Source organism: Erpetoichthys calabaricus, chromosome 7 (assembly GCF_900747795.2).
Source record: "Erpetoichthys calabaricus chromosome 7, fErpCal1.3, whole genome shotgun sequence".
NCBI classification, from domain to species: domain Eukaryota; kingdom Metazoa; phylum Chordata; class Cladistia; order Polypteriformes; family Polypteridae; genus Erpetoichthys; species Erpetoichthys calabaricus.
The window spans coordinates 141,312,324-141,334,387 of NC_041400.2; the positions used below are offsets into that span (position 1 = coordinate 141,312,324).

The 22,064-nt window shown below is 39.3% G+C and overlaps 1 protein-coding gene across 1 annotated transcript in view; it reads right to left on the reverse strand.

The window, feature by feature from the left end:
- Window positions 1-22,064, reverse strand: part of srek1ip1 (SREK1-interacting protein 1) — a 43,948-nt gene that overhangs the window by 11,975 nt on the left and 9,909 nt on the right. The window contains exon 4 of the mRNA XM_028805467.2: window positions 9,145-9,220. Coding sequence (XP_028661300.1) covers window positions 9,145-9,220 — 76 coding nt within the window. The remainder of the gene's footprint in view (window positions 1-9,144; window positions 9,221-22,064) is intronic.

Genomic DNA, 22,064 nt, shown 5'->3' on the forward strand with positions numbered 1-22,064 from the left:
GGCGTCAAATTGTTAAGAGGAGATAAGAGGTAGAGGATGTTCTATAATGCTGCATGTGAGCTTCGTCAAAGCCACAAACATTCTGGATGCATGAATTATTTATGTTTCTCAAATTTAAGGCTACTTTTGAGAAATCAAACCTGTTAAATAAAAATTAAACATATTTAAAAATACCTGTAACACATAGCCTTTGTCAGTTGAACCCAAGGTACCTTGTATAAGTGATCTGACTTTGTATAGGTCTGTGTATATTGAGCTCAACCATTCTCAACTGAGGTAATTACTCATATCTGGAGACTGCATCTCATTTACTATCGTACCACTGAAATATGTCGTTTTTCAACATTTTTCACATTTTCATTTAGTTGTTATACTTAATGAACCTTGCTTTGCCCTCAAGAACTCAAATAAGAATGTTTAGTGTTTGTTAATTTGTTTTTCAGCAATGAAGTATGGTGTTTTAGTAGCCCCACTAACTGTATACTTTTGTGATTATACGGTTCTCTATTAAGCACATTGCATGTCGTGTCATTAGATTTGCTTTGTAATTTATTTGCTGAAACTCTAAATACATTTTATTTTGGAACTAGCAAAATACCTGCGCTTCGCAGCGGCGAAATACTGGCTGAATATTTAAATTAAGAAAAAAGTAAACATTTTTAAACTGAGGGAAAATATACAAATAATTATTTGTTAAGGATCTCTTTGTACACGACGTTGTCAGTTCGTCCCTCCGGTTGTAATATGACCAAGCTGTGTGCTGAGCTTACTCTTGAGCATGCAACATACAGTTGGCCATGTGAAAAGCAATCCTGCCTCAAATCAATGCCAACCTTTTGTAGTGTTTGTCCTTGAGACTTATTAATTGTCATTGCGAAGCAGAGCCTTACTGGAAATTGAATGCGTTTGAATTGAAATGGGAGATTAGATGGTATAACGGGGATGCGAGGAATAAAAACTGTGTCACCCGAGGCACTGCCAGTAAAAATAGTTGCTTCAATCAGGTTGTTTTGTAGAGATGTGACCTGAAGTCTCGTGCCGTTACAAAGTTTTGGTGGCTGTAAGTTTCTCAGTAACATTATTGGTGCCCCGACCTTCAAAATGAGATTATGCTCAGGAGTGCCTGGAGGATTTAGAGTGTTGAGAAACTCTATCGGATAATGCACCGCGTCTTCTACTTCTACAACTGAATCAACAGATTGATATGTTTTTGGTTGTGAAGGTAGTTCTTGAAGTAAAATGTGGTTTATAGTCGTAGTCATGTCATTTTTTGGTGTCAGGATAGCTCTCTCTCTTAACCATGACACGTTATTTTGGTGGAGATTTCGTAGATCGGGGTAAACATTTTGAAGAAGGCTTTGTAAGGTATTCACGATGAGACAGAGATTTGTAGAAATATTTATTTTACGATTTTCTTGTATGAAGGTGCCATCACCTATACTCATCAGAAGAGCAGAGAACTCCTCGGCTTTTTTGTCGCCTTTCAAATGAACTCTCATGTTTATTTTTAAAGTAACAACATTGATTTGTGGCCATAAGTATGAAGATTTCAGAGATGCTTTAACTTCATCAGCGCGTGTTCCTCTGGGCACGACTGGTAGGGTTTGGCGGAAGTCTCCAGCCAGTAACACTGTCAAGCCTCCCATAAGTTTGTTGGTGTTTCGGATGTCTTGGAGGGTCCTATCTAAAGCCTCAATACCTGCTCTGTGTGCCATAGTGCATTCATCCCAGACAATAAGCTGACAATGTCGCAGCACTTCAGCCATGTTGCTTTGCTTTGATATGTTACACATGGGGGATTCAGTATGGTTGAGGTTCAGAGGCAGCTTGAAAGCTGAATGAGCAGTTCTGCCACCCTCTAGAAGAGTTGCAGCAATGCCAGAAGAAGCCACAGCTATGGCAATGTTACGTTTTGCTCGGATTTTTGCAAGGAGAAGGTTTATTAGGAATGTCTTACCAGTTCCTCCTGGAGCATCAAGGAAAAACACTGTGCCAGTGGGTGACGCAACGCTGCTCATGATTTGGTGATAAACTGAGTTTTGGTCACTATTTAGCAAACGCTCGTTATTTGTGACTATATTGGCCAATTGCGAGGTGTTGTAAGATGTCTCTTTCAAGTACTCGGGATTTGACGTAAGTTGTACCAGTTGTGTTAAAGGTGAAGGCAAACCGTAATGATGAAGAGATTGACCTCCAATACCAATTACGTAGTTTTGAAGCAACTGTAGACAGTTGTTATAGATCAAATTTAACCACTGGTGGACTTCTGTTCGTATATGATCTTTTTCAGTCTGTCTCCTAATATCATCTGCTATGCTGTCTTTATGTTTTTCCCATAGGTTTAAGGGGTTTTCCATTTGGCAGAACACCAACATGACAGCAAACAGTTCACGGATCTTTTGAGGTGAGCGAGACAGAGCAGCTTCCTGTAGAGTCTCGTCCCAGTTGATATCGTCATGTAATAAACCGAGTGCCCTGCAGGCTGACTTATAGGTCGGATGTAGGACACCATCAACTGTTCTGAGAGATTTGAAAGATGTGGGACCTGTGATTTTGTTGAGCAGCAGTCGAAGATGGTAGCATTCAGAGTTATTCGGGTGTACAGTGTAGACACGTCCCAGCACATTATGCTTTTTCACTCCCGAATGTCCTGATACAGGGTTGCCTTGTTTTCTTCAACGAAACATGTTGTTTGTCCACACATAATATGATGGAATTTCATTATAATGAAGTTGTTTTGCAAAATCATCGTGTTTACAAAGGTCAAAGAATGCTAAAAGGGTGGTTTGTGGTGGATTGTGTACTTTAATCGGCAACGTTGGCTTCTGTGAAATAAATTCTTTGTCCGTTCTCAAGATGCACAGCAAGATGAACGACCGGAGGGTAACGTTCGTGAATGGGAAAACAGAAAATGCGCCAGGCTGCTTCAGAGCTACTAATGTAACGACCAGCTTCGTATCGAGATACTTCGTCATTTTCATTTTGTATTGTAAATACTGCCTGGTCACTTCCCTTGTTAACATACTTGCAGATGTATTTGATTGATTTTACTGAAGTGCAAAATTCGACATTGATGTGAGCATTGAAGAAGCGGGACAGCACAGGACTATAAGGGACCACCCATCTGTTGTCGATATCTACTCCTTTGATGTTAATTGTATGACCTCCATCAGCAGGTCCGCGTCGGCGGTACTGAGGGTAACCATCTTCTCCGGTCTGAGTTTCTGAGATGAACGGACGCGGGTACTTCTTAGTGCATATTCTGTTGATCATGCAGGGTGAGTTGATATTATGAGGTCCACATGGGCCGTGAATCATGGTGGATTTTACTATTTTGTGTAGGGCAGGGTCAGTCTGTGGATCAGGAATTTCCGCACGGATGACTTCATCGATGAGAGCTGGTTTCATCCTATCTTTTAACCACAATAGAATGTGTGCATGGGGAATACCTCGCTTTTGCCACTCTATGGTGTACATGTAGCAATTTGTACAGCCAAAAATGTTACTCTTCGTGAGCAAGTCTATGATTTTGCGAATCTTGAGATGAAATACACGACTGATAAGGTCGTGGCGATCGTGAGGTTTTTGACGTGGAAGGAGAATTTCAGTGATCTCAGGCCATTTAGGATTGCAAGTAAATGTGATGAATAAGTCAGGGCGGCCATAATGACGTACGTATGTCATTGCGTCTTGTGTACGCTCGTGCATATAGCGAGGTCCTCCAGTGAAGGAAGATGGTAATATCACAGCTTGACCAAGTTCTATTAAATCAGTGTCTTTTTTGTGAATAGCATCTTTTAAGTGAACGTAATTTTCAGCTCGTAGTTTTTTCTGATTTAGTCTGATATAATTGAGTCGTTCGGATTCAATTTTTGCATACATATCAACTAAAAACTGATTAAATAAAGTTCGGAAGAAAAGGATAGTATTATCATGATGTTGTCTGATCAGAAGGCGGTATGAATAGAAGTTTGCTGCAGAGACGGTTTTGTTCATAGGTAACTTACTGGTAGCATGAACTTGAGGTATAGACACAGAATAGCCGTCTTCACCATAGCAGAACATGAGAGGATATTGAAGTGCATCATAGGATCTGTGGGTTTCCTTAATGCATTGTAGTTTATTGTCTCTGGTTTTCAAGACAATATCTCTACTGTTAAACGTTTGCCCAACGATGACAACACCAACTTGATGAACTGTGGGTTTATTAAATCTGCCTTTGTGTGTATGTAATGGTTTTTTGTCTGCGTGAATGACAACTTTGAAGTGTTTGTCATCATCTGAAATACTGTCCATTGTGGATTGGAAGTCCTGGATGTAAGTGTTACAGTCATGGAGCATTTTTTGTAATTGCTTGACCAGGGGTATGTTAAGTCCAGAAAAATTAGCGCAGCGGATTTGTGCTTCCTTTTCATCATCCCCGACAAAATAAATTTGCAAAAATTTGTGTTCCTCTCTCAGCATAGGTAAAAGACTGCCAATCAAGTGATACACTTGTCCCTGAACTTTAAATGAAGGCATAAAATTTCCCTCAACGATTTGTTTAGCACCAAATGACGTCATTTGAAATGCGCTGTTGTACTTTCGAATATTGTTCAAGAAATGCTCAGTTTGAGGATGTTCGCCATTTAGCAGGCTCTCAAGAAGGTCAGAAAGCTTACGTAAAGGAGTGAGAGAGACTTTACCACCATTACAGCACAAACCAGGAGACTCGCATTTCCACTTCTGAGCCTGACAATAGTCACAGTGAACATCAATGGATCCAATGTGTACTGTTTTGTCAGACTCATAATGTATGTTTGGGTCATACGCAAATCCACAATTGGCTTTTTTGAGCCAAACTTGTTGTTTTCGTATGAGCCGCTTTTCATTATTGGGATCGTATCTAGAAACAGAAGCTCTATTAACTTGTGGATTTGCCTCCGTGTATTTAGCGACAGCGTCTCTATGAACTTGTGGATTTGCTTGCGAGTATTTAGCTACAGCGTCCCTATTAACGTGTGTATTTGCTTGCGAGTATTTAGCCACAGCGTCCCTATTAACTTGTGGATGTGCCTGCGAGTATTTAGCCACATCGTCTCTATTAACTTGTGGATGTGCCTGTGAGTATTTAGCCATAGCGTCCCTATGAACTTGTGGATGTGCTTGCGAGTATTTAGCCACAGCGTCCCTATGAACTTGTGGATTTGCTTTTGAGTATTCAGCCACAGCGTGTTTATTAAGTTGTGGATTTTTGTGCGAGTATTTGGCGGCAGCTGCATGAAGTTGCTTCTGTCTAGCTGCATCAGAAAATCTACCACGACGTCTGATACGCCTCCTTTTTACTGTGTTCTCACAGCTTGGATTGCTGCTGTCATAATCGGCTCGAGCTGGATTTGTGTTGAACTGACATTCGGTATGTGTCAATCGATATAAGCATACAACTGGCTTCATCAATAACTTCGCATCCATGTTTTGAGAGTTGAAATATTCATAAACATCAAAGTGTCCACTACTCAAATCGTCACCTGTGAATCTAAGATGTTTAAGAGGCATTGACGGTTCTCCAAAGGTGTAAAATATTTGGCCATTTCGGTATACTTGAAAGCGACAACCAAACAATTCAGCAGCAGCCATCAACTCACATGCAGAACCATAGGTGAAGGGCTTAAGCATTTCAGTCTTATAGTGCTCCTGTGTAGTATAATTATCTCCTGTACCATCATCAGTCCACACTTTGAACCTGTCCCAGTCATTTAATACATAAGACACAATGTCCCTGCGGATATCAAAAGAGAGCCTGATATGTCCGTGCAATATGTAACACACAGAATGGAAAAGGCAGGCGCCATCTCCGGGCATACACACCACTCGGTAAGTGATAGTTCTTTGATTGATGGTGATCACCTCGATAGACATTTTAATAGGGGTAGAGTTGCAAGAATAAAGGGAATGGGTACTTGATCAACAGCAGAGAAGTCGCGGATTAAATAAAGAAAATGGGTACCTGAACACTAAAGTTAGTGTAAAATATCTATACAATAACTATAACAATCTTAACAAATGAACAATAAAAGAACGGAGAATCTGTGGATTAAATGTGCCTTATAAATTGCGCAGCGCCTTATATGGGTAGGCAGTCAGGCAAAGAAAGGGATTCAAATATATAAATGAAGAAAACAGCAGCAGAGAAGTCGCGGATTAAATAAAGAAAATGGGTACCTGAACACTAAAGTAAGTGTAAAATATCTACACAATAAGTATAACAATGTTAAGAAATGAACAATAAAACAGCGGAGAAATCGTGGATTAAATGTGCCTTATAAACTGCGCAGCGGCTTATATGGGCAGGCAGTCAGGCAAAGAAAGGGATTCAAATATATAAACGAAGAAAACAGCAGCAGAGAAGTCGCGGATTAAATAAAGAAAATGGGTACCTGAACAGTAAAGTAAGTGTAAAATATCTACACAATAACTATAACAATGTTAAGAAATGAACAATAAAACAGGGGAGAAATCGTGGATTAAATGTGCCTTATATGGCGTTCGTTTATAACACAGCGAAAAAGATGTGTAAAGACCGCTTCACAAAAAAACTGCAGAGCACCTTAGCTTCCTTGGCGAAGCAAGGAAAAAGGACGGCTTTATATCTCGTTCGTTTATAAAACTGTGGATAAGCTTTGAAAAGAATGCCTCCTTGGCGAACTGCAGAGCGCCTTATGTTATTTAGTGAAGCAAGGAAAAAGGACGGCCTTATATCTCGGTCGTTTATAACACAGCGAAAAAGATGTGTAAAGACCGCTTCACAAAAAAACTGCAGAGCACCTTAGCTTCCTTGGCGAAGCAAGGAAAAAGGACGGCTTTATATCTCGTTCGTTTATAAAACTGTGGATAAGCTTTGAAAAGAATGCCTCCTTGGCGAACTGCAGAGCGCCTTATGTTATTTAGCGAAGCAAGGAAAAAGGACGGCCTTATATCTCGGTCGTTTATAACACAGCGAAAAAGATGTGTAAAGACCGCTTCACAAAAAAACTGCAGAGCACCTTAGCTTCCTTGGCGAAGCAAGGAAAAAGGACGGCCTTATATCTCGCTCGTTTATAACACAGCGACAAAGATGTGTAAAGACCGCTTCACAAAAAAACTGCAGAGCACCTTAGCTTCCTTGTCGAAGCAAGGAAAAAGGACGGCTTTATATCTCGTTCGTTTATAAAACTGTGGATAAGCTTTGAAAAGAATGCCTCCTTGGCGAAGCAAGGAAAGGAATTCACACACCGCAGCGAAGAACGGCTTTATATGGGCAGGCAGTCAACTACGTGAGGGGCGTGGTGATTTCCGCAGCAGCCGCGGGGAGGCGTGATGATGCAAGACGCAACCGCCTGCGGGGAGGCGTGATGATGCAAGACGCAACCGCCTGCTATGGCCGTATACAGTATAAGAAAAAGGTTGCAGTTATGACCGTTACGCTTTGAATTTCGAAATGAAACCTGCCTAACTTTTGTAAGTAAGCTGTAAGGAATGAGCCTGCCAAATTTCAGCCTTCCACCTACACAGGAAGTTGGAGAATTAGTGATGAGTGAGTCAGTCAGTGAGTGAGTCAGTCAGTCAGTCAGTGAGGGCTTTGCCTTTTATTATTATAGATTAACCTGTGGTCTAGATACCGGTACAGAGATAGCTACACTGTTTGTAACTTGCATTGATGGTCATTTCCTCAAGGTCTTCCACTGAAGGTATTTCGGGACCTAGGAATGTATAGCAGGGGCAGAGAACCTTCAGGATAATAAGGGAGACAGGCAAAAGAGGCACAAAAACAAACATGTGCATTTATAATGCAACAATTAATAAAAAAACAGTTTAAAAAATAAGTGGAATGATAAATTAGTGTTATTAAACAGTGACAGCGTCCTTTAAAAATTTGCACAATAAGTTACCAAACATCAAAATTGCACACATCTGCAATCAAAACAAGAAGAATCTTACAAAAATTAATTCTTTAACAGCTCGAGTGAAATTGTCAGCTCTAAAAACTAACCTTTGCAACTCTTCCACTTTTATAACTATTCAGAGAGTGTAAATAGACAGCACTCCACACACCACATTGGCTCCCAGCCGTTCCGTTCACTCACTACTCCCATCCACCATGTGCACACCTTTTGAAAAGTACAGAAGCACATCAGCTGATGCTGGACTGTATATACATACTGTAACATGGCATTTCATTCAACATCTGTCCTCATTTTAATTTGAGCTGGGTACCCAAAAAGGCTAACCTGAGAAATCTTTATCCAAACAACAAATCCATGAGTGAAGTCACATACCAGTCAGTAACCCATGAGTAACTTCACCAAGTCTGAAAGTTCTGTGGGATTTTCCCAATTTTATTAAGCTGAATCACCCAGAACTTTTAAATAATTCACAAATATTAAACTCTGGCCCAGTAGTCTCTTTATGTGGTATTGATTAAGCTGTTTCAGAGAATGCTGAAAGCAGCTATAAGAATTATCTACAACAGAGATGATTTACTAGCCCATACTGTTTAAAGAACTTGGGCTTTTTCTGAAAGAAACTCTAAAGCCTAATTAAAATTATCTCATCTCATGAAAATCACAGCTCTGCACACAATGCAAATGGTGCACATTCTGATTGGCAGAGAGAACTTTAGGAAAAACAGATGGCCAAGTGGATTGGATAAATTGAAGTGCTAGATACTACATCTTTCCCACACAAAAGTATTGTGCTAATGTCCATGCAGTAGTAAACTATATAGCTGCTGGCTGGGTCTTATGAAATACAATGGTCTAGGGTCATCCCTGAAATATTTTCTGTGGAGGAAAAAAATTCAAGGAAATTGTAACACTGCCACATAGTAAAGCCCTATGGAAGTCCCAGTAATCACAGTCTCAAAATCTCTTTTCTATGTAAAGGGAAAGTGATCCTAACCCCTTGTTTTTTTGTTTCTCAACAATCGTTTTTTTCTGTTACAAGTGCACTCCCGTAGAGCTTCTCCTGTGCATCAATATTCTGTGCTTGTATGAAGAGGTATTCATCAATCAGAAACGTGTTCTCTCTCTCCCTCCCTCCCTCCCTCCAAAGTAATAATTTCAATAACTTTATCTGCAGGCACAAATTCCACCCTTTGAGTGATTGCCAAAAAAATATAATACATACCTTTTTCTTGTCTTCTTGTGAGATTTTTCTTTAATTTCTTTTTTGAGTTGCTTTTTCTTAGTGTCTTCATTAATATCTGCAAAAATATACCACAAGAATTATATTGTTGACAGTTTCTTTCAGTATTCATATTTAACATTTTTGTTTTTAGACTGTATTTCACTCCATTATTCACTGCATCCAATGTTCTGGCACTGATGAATCGTTGTTGGATGGTTGCCTATGATTCCTGTTCATATCATTGTCAATATTTGTTTTATTTGAACTTATTTAGCTAATGACTTTATTTAGTGACTAAATGATAAATGCAATTTGTTTTATATTTATTCAACTGAGCTTAAGTGATTGTTGCTCTAACCTGGATTTGAAGCAGCTACACAATTTAGAATACACAGCTTCCTATATTTTCCTCAGTAAATGTACAACATATATGTTTGGTGTTTATATCAATTGATTCTATTTAAGTTATCATTGTTTTTTTAGGATTTCCTTGTAACTTGCAAGTTTATAATGCTGATTGGCTTTCTTGTCAGTGTACCATTATTATTGACTATATATTTTACAGTGAAGAAGATCTGGATATTGTCATTTTAAAGACTTCAGGTTTAAGCGTGCTTGATGAGGTAAAAGCATAAAAGTAATTTTGATACCTTTTTGAAAAATGAGATCACAGCAATGATGCAAATTGAATAAATTAAAGAAAACAGGTTTGTTATTCCAGATATGTTATGTGGCAATCTAAGATTTTTAAAATTGACATCTCATCTCTGCACAGCTGAATACTGTCTTTGGTTACACAGCTTCTATTGTTATCAATGAACTGCCGCTGACAATGGGAAACCGTAGCTTTTTTTGATTTAAAATGGAAAAGACTTCATTTTAATTAGAGTAAACAGCTGGTATTTCTCTATCCCCTCTAAATGACTGAAGGTTGATTTACACATTGATGTAATCAAAGACAAGGTGGAGATGTAAAAGGATTCATGCTATAGGTGTATTTTTATTTGTAATGTACAGTAAGGTCATGAGACTTTGATACATAAAAAACACTAGGAGAATTTACTTCTCGAACTGGTAAGAGAGCAGACTGTCCACACATCTAGAGGTTTGCTTTGCTAAAATTCTTCTCCAATGTAAGGTGGAATTTTTTTTTTTTTTTTTAAGATTTAAAATAAAATCTTGTCTGTTTAATTAACATGGAATGTTTATTGGTACTTGAGAACATAAATGTACAGTATGCAGCCCTCCAAAATTGTAACTTACATTCAAATCCATAAAAATGGATATACATTTTATATTCATAAATAACTGAATCTCAATTATTGGTCCAGATGTGTTCCCAAATTAAAATATTTGGACACATCTCAGAGGACATCATACTGTAAATTATCTATATGAATGCTGCTTTTTGCTCCTATTGTTCAGATACTTTAAATATAATTATAAACCAGACTTCAATTAAAGGGATATCAATTGCACTATATTTCACAATCAAGTCACAAAACTTAATTGAGTGTAAAAAACAAAAATCCACAATTATTGTTGTATCTTGCTCAAAATTTCTTTAATATTATATCTAATATTATATAGTGATGTTTCTTGAACTCTCCATCTCTATGTCTATTCCTTGCTATTCTGAATAAAGAAAGTGAAAGACAGTGTGAAATTGCAAATACAGTACATTAATAAATATGGTATAATAAGTTTCTATAATATATATATATATATATATATATATATATATACAGTAATCCCTCCTCCATCGCGGGGGTTGCGTTCCAGAGCCACCCGCGAAATAAGAAAATCCGCGAAGTAGAAACCATATGTTTATATGGTTATTTTTATATTGTCATGCTTGGGTCACAGATTTGCGCAGAAACACAGGAGGTTGTAGAGAGACAGGAACGTTATTCAAACACTGCAAACAAACATTTGTCTCTTTTTCAAAAGTTTAAACTGTGCTGCATGACAAGACAGAGATGACAGTTCAGTCTCACAATTAAAAGAATGCAAACATATCTTCGTCTTCAAAGGAGTGTGTCAGGAGCAGATCATGTCAGAGAGATAGACAGAGACAAAAGCAAACAAATCAATAGGGCTGTTTGGCTGAAGTATGCGAAGCACCGCGGCACAAAGCTGTTGAAGGCGGCAGCTCACACCCCCTCCGTCAGGAGCAGGGAGAGAGAGACAGAGTTTGTTTTTCAAGCACAAATCAATACGTGCCCTTTGAGCTTTTAAGTATGCGAAGCACCGTGCAGCATGTCGCTTCACTAAGCAGCTGCACAAAAGATAGTAACATGAAGATAATCTTTCAGCATTTTTAGACGAGCGTCCGTATCGTCTAGGTGTGCACACAGCCCCCCTGCTCACACCCCCCTACGTCAGCGCAAGAGAGAGAGAAAGAAAATTAAGTTGGGTAGCTTCTCAGCCATCTGCCAATAGCGTCCCTTGTATGAAATCAACTGGGCAAACCAACTGAGGAAGCATGTACCAGAAATTAAAAGACCCATTGTCCGCAGAAACCCGCGAAGCAGCGAAAAATCCGCGATATATATTTAAATATGCTTACATATAAAATCCGCGATGGAGTGAAGCCGCGAAAGGCGAAGCGTGATATAGCGAGGGATTACTGTATGTATAGAGAGAGAGAGAGAATAATTGTTCAATTCTGTGGGCAGCCTGAGCAGGACACCAGTCAATTACACGACACACACACTCACTCACATGCCTGCACTGTCATTCCCCCATAACTCTTCCAAATTCTTTTAAACTCTGGCACCACCACTTCTCTGCCCACTAGTCAAAGGACCAGAATCTTCAGTATTGCTTTCTGTCAAGCTGTAAAATTTATTGGCTGTATTTTGATATACGCAATACTTAGTCATGAAAGGCTTACTATGCTTTCTGTTTATAACAGATTTCTAGCTGAGTAGTCTCTTCAGATTATGTCGCAATTGCACTGTGTAGGATAAGTGCTCTAAAAGACCTCAAAATCATTTCAGCCTAGAGAATATAAAAACACCAATATAAATTATTTATTCAATGGGGTACAACAGAGGTTTTTTTTCTTCTTCTACAAAACAATTCTTTTGCAGAATTAAAAGCAATATAGATACACTGGCTATGCCTGAATAGGGGTATTACTATTTGTAATAAAATATTAAAAAACATACACACATAAGCATACATTCTATAGATCTTGGTGAAATAACATTTGGAATTCATTTTATATATTTATAACTTCTTCAAATACATTTATTTAGTTTCAAAAATATAATACACTGTAAATAATTCCTTAAATGGTTTAAGAAAAACTAACTCTGGTCAACCGGATATTACTATTTGTTAAACACACACACCCATGTACAGAAAGCACAGAACTGAATGTCTCGATGCATGCTCAATAATCCAGGTAAGGAAATCCTAGAAATTTGATTCTGTTCATCTGGACAAAGTTTTTAAGTGGGAGAAATATTTCGAGACTTATCCAAGTCTCTTCCTCAGTCAACATATCAACATATTTCATATACGAAAGCCAGTACTACAGGCAGAAGCACAGGTGTGCCATGGGTTCCCCTGTTTCACCTATAGTAGCCAATCTATATATGGAAGAAGTGGAAAAGAGGGCTCTATCATCCTATCCTGGAACACCACCGAGCCATTGGTTCAGATATGTGGATGACACCTGGGTGAAAATCAGATCTCAGGAGGTACCACAGTTCACAGACCACATCAACGGGGTGGACAAACACATCAAGTTCACCAGAGAGGATATGAAAAATAACAAGCTAGCCTTCTTAGACTGTGAAATTTCCATCGTCAACGGGGGACATTTGAAAGTGGATGTGTACCGTAAACCCACACATACGGACCAGTATCTAAGGTTTGACTCTCACCATCCACTAGAGCACAAACTAGGTGTCATTAGGACTCTACAACACAGAGCTAACACCATTCCCACAGACTCAGAGGCCAGGGAAGCAGAAGAACACCACGTCAAAAAGGCCCTGAGTAAATGTGGATATCCCAGCTGGTCCTTTGTCAAAGCAGGGAGGACACCTAAAGAACGCTCCAAGCGATTCATGAGAGAGGAAGGACATCCACTGCCTAAGCGAAAACCCTTAGTGATCCTGTATGTGTCAGGAGTATCGGAACAGCTGAGGCGCATTTTCTCGAAACACCAGGTCTCAGTGGCTTTCAAACCCCAAAACACGCTACGCCAAAGATTGGTCCATCCCAAGGATCGGGTCCCACGGCACAAACACAGTAACATAGTTTACGCAGTTAAGTGCCAGGAGGAGTGCCGTGAATTGTACATCGGGGAAACCAAGCAGCCACTGGCTAAGCGCATGTCACAACACAGAAGAGCTTCCTCGTCAGGCCAGGACTCCGCAGTCTATTTACATCTACAGGATAGTGGTTACTCCTTTAAAGATGAAGAGGTGCACATCCTGGACAGGGAGGAGCGCTGGTTTGAGAGAGGAATCAAGGAGGCCATTTACGTGAAAAAGGAACGACCATCTCTGAACAGAGGAGGGGGCCTAAGGGTACATCTGTCGCCATCTTACAATGCTGTGATTGAAGCCATTCCTCAACCCTCTATGAATGGTTCACACGTCTACTAATCAGTGGACAATTTGCATATCACTGATCAACTGGCCCTTTGTCAATGGTGCTAGTCTCTGTGATTAAGCAAAGGTACTGTTTATAAGGTTGGGGAAACCTGCAGTCAATTGAGACTGAGGAAGAGACTTGGATAAGTCTCGAAATATTTCTCCCACTTAAAAACTTTGTCCAGATGAACAGAATCAAATTTCTAGGCACAGAACTGAATCAAAAAAGGTTTTAAATACCTTCAAGAATGCTTTCAAGATTTTAAACTATTTCAAATTAAATAATTATTGAAAAAATACTGCACAACTGAACTTGAGAAATAACTTAGAAGTACCCAGTATCTGTACAGTGTGTTATTAAATCACAGAATTTACATTTAGAGCTCATACAGTAGCCAATAATAAAGAGGGAAGAAAGATAAAACAGTTCATGTTAATAAATGAAAAAACACAGAAAGAGATCTGATTTATTATTATTTTTCTTTGTATTTACAGGGTTGGTACACTATAGCAAGTTTCATATTCAAGGTCATTGTTGTACTTTTCAAGCATTCAAAATGACATTTTCCAAGACCAACGCTAATTACTACAGTACTGTCCATCCACCCTAAAAATATACATAGACTATATAAAAGCAATTGGGATATGGTCAATAACACAATTGCATTTGTATGTATTTATATGGCTTTAAATCTTGAAAATAATGTATAATGGCTCAAAATACTGGCATGCTTTAACACTAGAATTCCTGAAGCCTATGAAAAAACTTGTAATCCCGGCCCACCTTAAATCCCTTTACACTTCTCCATCAGCATCTTTAGTTTTGTAAATGCGTTGATCAGCACAAGCTGCAAGCAGCCTGCTGTCCCATCCCCCACTTTGATGGAGCTCAGCTTGGGCAAAAAGTTCTCCTAGCTCAAGCCAAGACTCCTGGCACCATAAGGTGGAAGTCCCATTTTACTTATGTTGCCAAGCAGAGCTGAGTTGTGGTGCAGTAGTGTTTTAGCCGGCGAAAGCGCTGTGAAGAAGCTGTCTGTTGCTACGATCCTGCCTTTGTCCAGTCTGATAGTGGTCACGGGACATCGTATCTTTGATTGCCAGTACAACAAATAGTTCTGAGCAGGCATCAGTTGCTCTTGTGAAAAGAGAGGCAAGTTCGTTGAACCATGTGAACGTCACTGACAGAATAAAACTGAATAACAAAAAAAAAAAAAAAAGCACTAACTTTTACAAGTAGCCAAAATTTACACTGGGTGTTACAGACTAAAATCAAATGCATGTTTTTATTATATTGTAGAAATAATAATTATAATAGCAACTCACTACTCAAATTGTAGAGCACCCGGTGTCGAACCTGGGACCTTCGGGATATAAGGCAGCAGTTCTTACCTCTGCACCATTCAAGAATACATGTAAATGCCCTGTCGATTGACAGTTGAACTTGAGTTTTTAACTCATTGACAGCCACATGTACAGTAATCCCTCCTCCATCGCGGGGGTTGCGTTCCAGAGCCACCCGCGAAATAAGAAAATCCGCGAAGTAGAAACCATATGTTTATATGGTTATTTTTATATTGTCATGCTTGGGTCACAGATTTGCGCAGAAACACAGGAGGTTGTAGAGAGACAGGAACGTTAACACTGCAAACAAACATTGGTCTCTTTTTCAAAAGTTTAAACTGTGCTCCATGACAAGACAGAGATGACAGTTCAGTCTCACAATTAAAAGAATGCAAACATATCTTCCTCTTCAAAGGAGCAAACAAATCAATAGGGCTGTTTGACTTTTAAGTATGCGAAGCACCGTGGCACAAAGCTGTTGAAGGCGGCAGCTCACACCCCCTCCGTCAGGAGCAGAGAGAGAGAGAGAGAGAGAGAGAGAGAGAGAGAGAGAGAGAGAGAGAGAGAGAGAGAGAGACAGATAAAAAAATCAATACATGCCCTTCGTGCTTTTAAGTATGCGAAGCACCGTGCAGCATGTCACTTCACGAAGCAGCTGCACAGAAGGTAGCCAACGTGAAGATAATCTTTCAGCATTTTTAGACGAGCGTCCGTATTGTCTAGGTGTGCGAACAGCCCCCCTGCTCAATCCCCCTACGTCAGGATCAGAAAAAGTCAGCGCAAGAGAGAGAGAGAGAAAAGTAAGCTGGGTAGCTTCTCAGCCATCTGCCAATAGCGTCCCTTGTATGAAATCAACTGGGCAAACCAACTGAGGAAGCATGTACCAGAAATTAAAAGACCCATTGTCCGCAGAAATCCGAGAACCAGCAAAAAATCCGCGATATATATTTAAATATGCTTACATATAAAATCCGCGATGGAGTGAAGCCGCGAAAGGCGAAGCGCGATATAGCGAGGGATCACTGTACATCGAATGCTTTTTTTTTTCCTTGGTTATATTCTTGAATAAAAGTGCACGTGTTTATTTGATATTTGGACTAAAGTCTTCACACATTATACATTTCATGTCATTATTAGCATAACATGGAAAAAGTATCTGCTTTAGGTATGTGTTCAGCATTTCTTGCATTTCCCATATTTCCTTTCATCCTACACTTACCCAAATATTTGTAGACATGGAACACACATGAAATGCATGTACTCCAAATAACGATATACTGTATTATTTACCATATACAACTCCAGGCACCTCACCTCACATGCAGATATGGAGCCCTGGCTTGAGCTGGGAGGACCTTTAGCCCGAGCTAAGCTCCTTCAAGGTGAGGGATGGGACAGTAGGCTCCTTGCTGCTTGTGCTGATCGATGCATTTACAAAACAAAAGACACTGATGGAGAGATGCAAAGGGATTTAAGGTGGGCTGGGATTACAAGTTTTTTAGTAGGCTTCAGGAATTCTAGTGTTAAACTTTCTTCTACATGAGCCTGTGTCATGCTCTGTGTTTATTAATGATTAAATAGATATCCTGAAATAGCTAAAGTTGGCATTGTACAGCATAAGTTTTTCAGCTGTATCCTTCATTTACATAATCTTAAAGAGCTGTGACATGTCTGTGACCATCAGTTATAAACTGTAACATCCCCAATGATTCAGTCATAGTTCCCTTTGACTCACCATAACAAACATGATTTTGTCTTAAGTTGTATGGTGATCTCCTTGTGTACAAGAGTTGAGAATCAATGTTAACTCAGCTGGAAATTCAATGCATACAATGTTGACACAAGAATAAAAAGAAAACAAGTATTTTGGAGAGTGCAAACACAAAAGTGTCTCGTCAGACAATGTATTGTGTTTATTGTACCACAAAAAAATTTCAAATGCAGCAAATCATCATATGCCACCTTAGTTGTAAGATTAATCAGTAAATCAGATGATAGAGCAATTGTTTAAAACATAATTGTTAGTGGTAGCCCTAATGTTGTTTGCTACTTATTTTTCAATTATGCATTATATTAAGAATATATGTGTTTATGTTCTTCTGCTTCCTGTACTGTATATACAGCTTAACAGAGTGGGACTATGTGATAATACAGCTGGAGGTTTGCCTCAGCAGTGTAAAAGGAGAAGTGGTAGTTGACACTGCAGCATTGGTATTGCATTTTTAAGTCCTTGATTCCTGTTTTCCTATTTTTGATTACTGCATTTCATGTCTTTTGACACCTGCATCTAATGTACATTTTTTTAGTCTTGTGATTACTGGATGTGTTTGGTTTCAGTTTTGCCATTTAAGGCAAAACTTATGTTTTGCTCAGTTTTCCTGTGTTGCCTTTTTGTGCTGTTTTTGGAATTTGGACCACAGGTTTTTAGTTTCCCTCTACTTCATTTGGACATTTTGTAAGCTTTTAATATTTAAAATCTTTTGACCCATTTTTAGCCCTGTGGATGCTGGGAACCTGATATCTGAGTTAGGGGCAAGGCTACTTAATGTGAGGTCTAATAAGTGGGCCCAAACCTGTATACAGGGCAGGACTGGATTTTGAGGTCTTCTTTGAAGACTGCACCAATTTTTTCAGCTTTGCTAAGGCAGGAATCACAACAATATTGGGTATGCACTGTTTGTTGTCCAAAAGAGGTAATGAAGCAAACCTTAAGTTAAACAACATGCAGAAACTTCCATTTTCAAGGATATTCCAGGATTTTATTCTACCCATGTGAAACATCATGACTTTCCTGGTTTTCACACAGTCACATGAATCCTGTTTTGTCATTTAATGTAGTTATTGCCTAAAGCACATTTGTCGAAAACTATAAAAGTGTGTATTGTGGGAAAACATGATAAATAATACAGTACACTTCAAATTAATTCACAAGTAAAATAAATACATAAATGGTGAAGTGTATTTTTGGCATGTAAAAATGAAATAGTTATATTAGTTGATGGAAAACATGGAGTGACTAATAGCGAAGACATTTATTTTTAAAAAACTATAACTAGGACATTTGGTATTTATGCTTAAGTGTTCAATCTGAAATTAACATGGCATTTTGAGGAACTTTTGCTGTTTTGAGTTTTTACATGTAGCCTGTGATTACTGTTGTAAGTAAACAGGGAAAATCTGAACTCTGCCCGCAAGTACGATAGACATATTACCCAGAAGAGCACTCTGCACCCAATCATCAAATCTAAAAAGAGTAAACTAGAAGATGCTATACATCCTTCACTCAAAAAAGGTTATAAAAAAGTAGCATATTGGAAAGTGTAAGATTTTGTTTACCTACAAAGTGTTGAATATGAGCAGCTTTTATGAAAATTACACACAATACACATGAATATTTTCATCTGTGCTCTGTGAGCCCACTCCCTACCACATGAAAAGTCTAATCACCTGAATCTGCTCATCACTCAAATTCTAATTCCCTTCTGCAAAAAACTGAGTTAGGTCCCATGGGATTTCTTTGGTAATGCAGACATCTAACTATAAAGAACTAAGTATATTTTCCTGGAAATAAAGTATCTCTTTTTTTTATAAAACAAAGAGGATGAGTTTTCCCCAGTGTTTCCTTTGTGTTTAAGCTGTTTACCTTTAAATTAGATATACAGTACACCCCAAAAAAACGCAGGGGTTACATTCCTAGAGCACCCGCGAATTTTGGAGGTGGTTAAAAAAATGCCTATTTTTATAGTTTAAACCCTAAATATGCCCCCAAGATACTTTAATTTAATTTCAAACTCAGCTTAATACATTACCTAAAAAAAGAATGTAAAGGTAAACCTGTATACTGTACTGCTATGTCTCCCGCAGTGCTAGAATGTAAAATACCGATGTTACCACTATATATACTGTAATTCATGCAAGCGCGTTTTCATTGCCAGAAGACTTAGAACAGGGGTCGGGAACCTTTTTGGCTGAGAGAGCCATGAACGCCACATATTTTAAAATGTAATTCCGTGAGAGCCAAACAATATGTTTAAAACTAAATACAAGTAAATGTGTGTATTTTATGTAAGACCAACACCTTTAAAGTACAATAAGTCTCTGAATTCTTTTTAATAACGTTGTTATGCTGTTGTTATTCAATGATGAATAAAGTACTTCTTACCATTATGCGACTTCTGGTGCTGCATGGTTTTGCTGATGGCTTTGTAGTCTGGTTGATACGTGGTGAGGTTAAGCTTCATGCAGGCGTTGAGACTTCCATCAGTTAAATGTGATCGTAGGTTGGTCTTAATGTTCTTTAGATGTGAGAAAGACTGCTCACATGCATACGTAGAGCCAAACATTGTCAGTACAGCAATACTCACACGCTGCAGTGTGTGGTATGTGACGGGAAGTGCGTTCCAAGTTTTGACAATCAGCTGGTCCGCGGGTTGAAGTTTTTTCATTTCTCCCCACTTGTGTTTGCTCGCCAACTCTGCTTGCTGTCGTGCAAGTCTTTCCAAATCTTCATTCAGTGACTTGAACTTGTTCACCCACATGTCTGAGGCCTTCAGATCAGAAGCTTGTAGCTCAAAATCTCTGACGGAGACACCGGGGATGTAAGTCAGGTCGGCGCTGTCCACTGCACACTCATGTGGATGGGTGATGAACTTAAAAAGACAAGTGCGCTCACGAAATTCTCCAAAGCGCGCTTTGAATGACTGCAGGAGATTAGATGTGAAGCCCGCTAGCTGCTGAAGATCAAGATGTTGAGCAGGGTCACTTGCTGTGCATGCATCTTTAAACTCTCCCAGTTTTTCAAAGTTTAGTAAATGACCTGTTTCAATGTCGGCGATGAAGAGTTCTAGCTTGTTTTCAAATGCAAACACTGCTTGTTGAAGGGATAAGACTGTATTTCCAATGCCTTGCATTTTCACATTGAGCTGGTTCAGATGTTCAGTCATGTCCACGAGATAGTAGAACTTCAGGAGCCACTCAGTGTTAGCTAACTCAGGATGCTCGACGTTTTTCATTTCAAGAAAAGTCCGCATTTCGCTCAGACAAGCGGCTGAGCACCTTCTCTCTTGACAACCAACGCACATTGCTGTGCAGAAGCAGACCAGGATAATTATTCCCAACTTCATCCAGCAGTGTTTTAAACTGGCAATCATTTAAAGCTCAGGCAACAATAAATTTGACCACCTGAATGACCAGCGACATCACCTCACCAAGCTGCTTGCCACACATCTGAGCACAAAGCGCCTCCTGATGTAGGATGCAGTGAAAACTTAGGATGGGTCTCTTTTCATGTTCATGAAGAAGCGCTATGAATCCTCTGTTTTTCCCCACCATGCACGGAGCACCATCAGTACACACCGAAATAAGTTTATCCATCGGTAGATTTTTTTCTTTAGCGAGCTCAGTGAAAGACTTGAATAAATCCTCCCCTCTTGTTGTCCCTTTCATAGGCAAAACAGCAAGACTTTCCTCACGTAGTGTGTCACCGACAGCATACCTTGCAATCACGCTGAACTGGGATAAATGGCTTACGTCTGTTGACTCATCCAAAGCGAGAGAAAAGAATGGTGCTGCATTTATGTCCTTCACTTGTGTTGCCTCAATTTGATTTGCCATCATGATGGTACGATCGTGAACAGTTCTTGCCAACAGAGGTATGTCTTTTATTTGTTTGATTATCTTGTCTTTATCCGAAAAGTCGTCAAAAAGTTCATTGGCAACATCAAGAATGAATGTTTTGGCATACTCCCCATCTGTGAATGGCTTTCCGTTTCTCACAATTGCTAAAGCACCAGCAAAGCTAGCCGAATTCCAGTCACCTTGTTGGATCCAAACACGGAGTTGCTGCTGACTAGCTTGCACTCTGCACAGTAGCTCTTGACATGTTTTCTTCCTGCTGTCCCCCGCAAGATATTTCGATGCAAATGTAGTATGGCGTGTGTTGAAGTGCTGCTTTATGTTTGACTGTTTCATCGATGCAATTTTATCATTGTGTATTAGACACACTGCAGAACCTGCTCTCTCCACAAAGGCGAATTCCTCTGTCCATTCCTGCTGAAAAGTACGATACTCCTCATCTTTTTTTCATTTAGCCATCTTCTTCGATAAAAGGGTTTCTGCAATTAGCTAGCTGACTACTTGATTAAAAGGAGGGAAGTTTACTTCCTGACTTCACAATGACCTGTGTACGTTACGCATTATCCAATAAAAATTTGATGTTGTCCCGGAGGACAGCTGTCATTGGCTCCAGCCACCCACAATCATGAACATGAGGGGTAGGAAATGAATGGATTGAAATACATGAGAATTTTTTATATTTTTAATGTTATTATTTTTTTATTAAAGATTTGTCTGCGAGCCAGATGCAGCCATCAAAAGAGCCACATCTGGCTCGCGAGCCATAGGTTCCCGACCCCTGACTTAGAAGGTGCAGGGTGTTTCAGCGGCATCTTGGGGATTTAACCCTTAAACTGCCACATACTTGAGGGTTAATGCATCCCTGGACGCCAAATACTTTTTAGCTGCACTTTAAGTAAACGTCACAATTCACAAAGAAAAAGTGAAATTTTAATGGAACACATTTTTTTTCATGCAAAGAGCATCACAATTACTGCAACACTGATCATTTTACACACTGCTAATGAATTGTAAAAACTATTTAAAAAACTACTGGAACAATACGTACAAGATGCAACTGACGCCATGGATGAAATTAAGTACATCATTGAGCCAACTGCGCTTGAACTGGCAGCACGCAAGCACACAGAGGTAAACGCTGAAGCTGGCAGGCTAGTCTAGTGCAGCAGCTCAATCCCAGGGACAGTGAGGCTGCAGTGCTGCAGGGTGTCACGCTTGGGTCACAGAATTGCACAGAAACACAGGAGATTGTAGAGACAGGAACTTTAATCAAACACTTCAAACAAACATGTCTCTTTCAGAAGTAAAATGAACTCAGTATGCAGTTAGTTC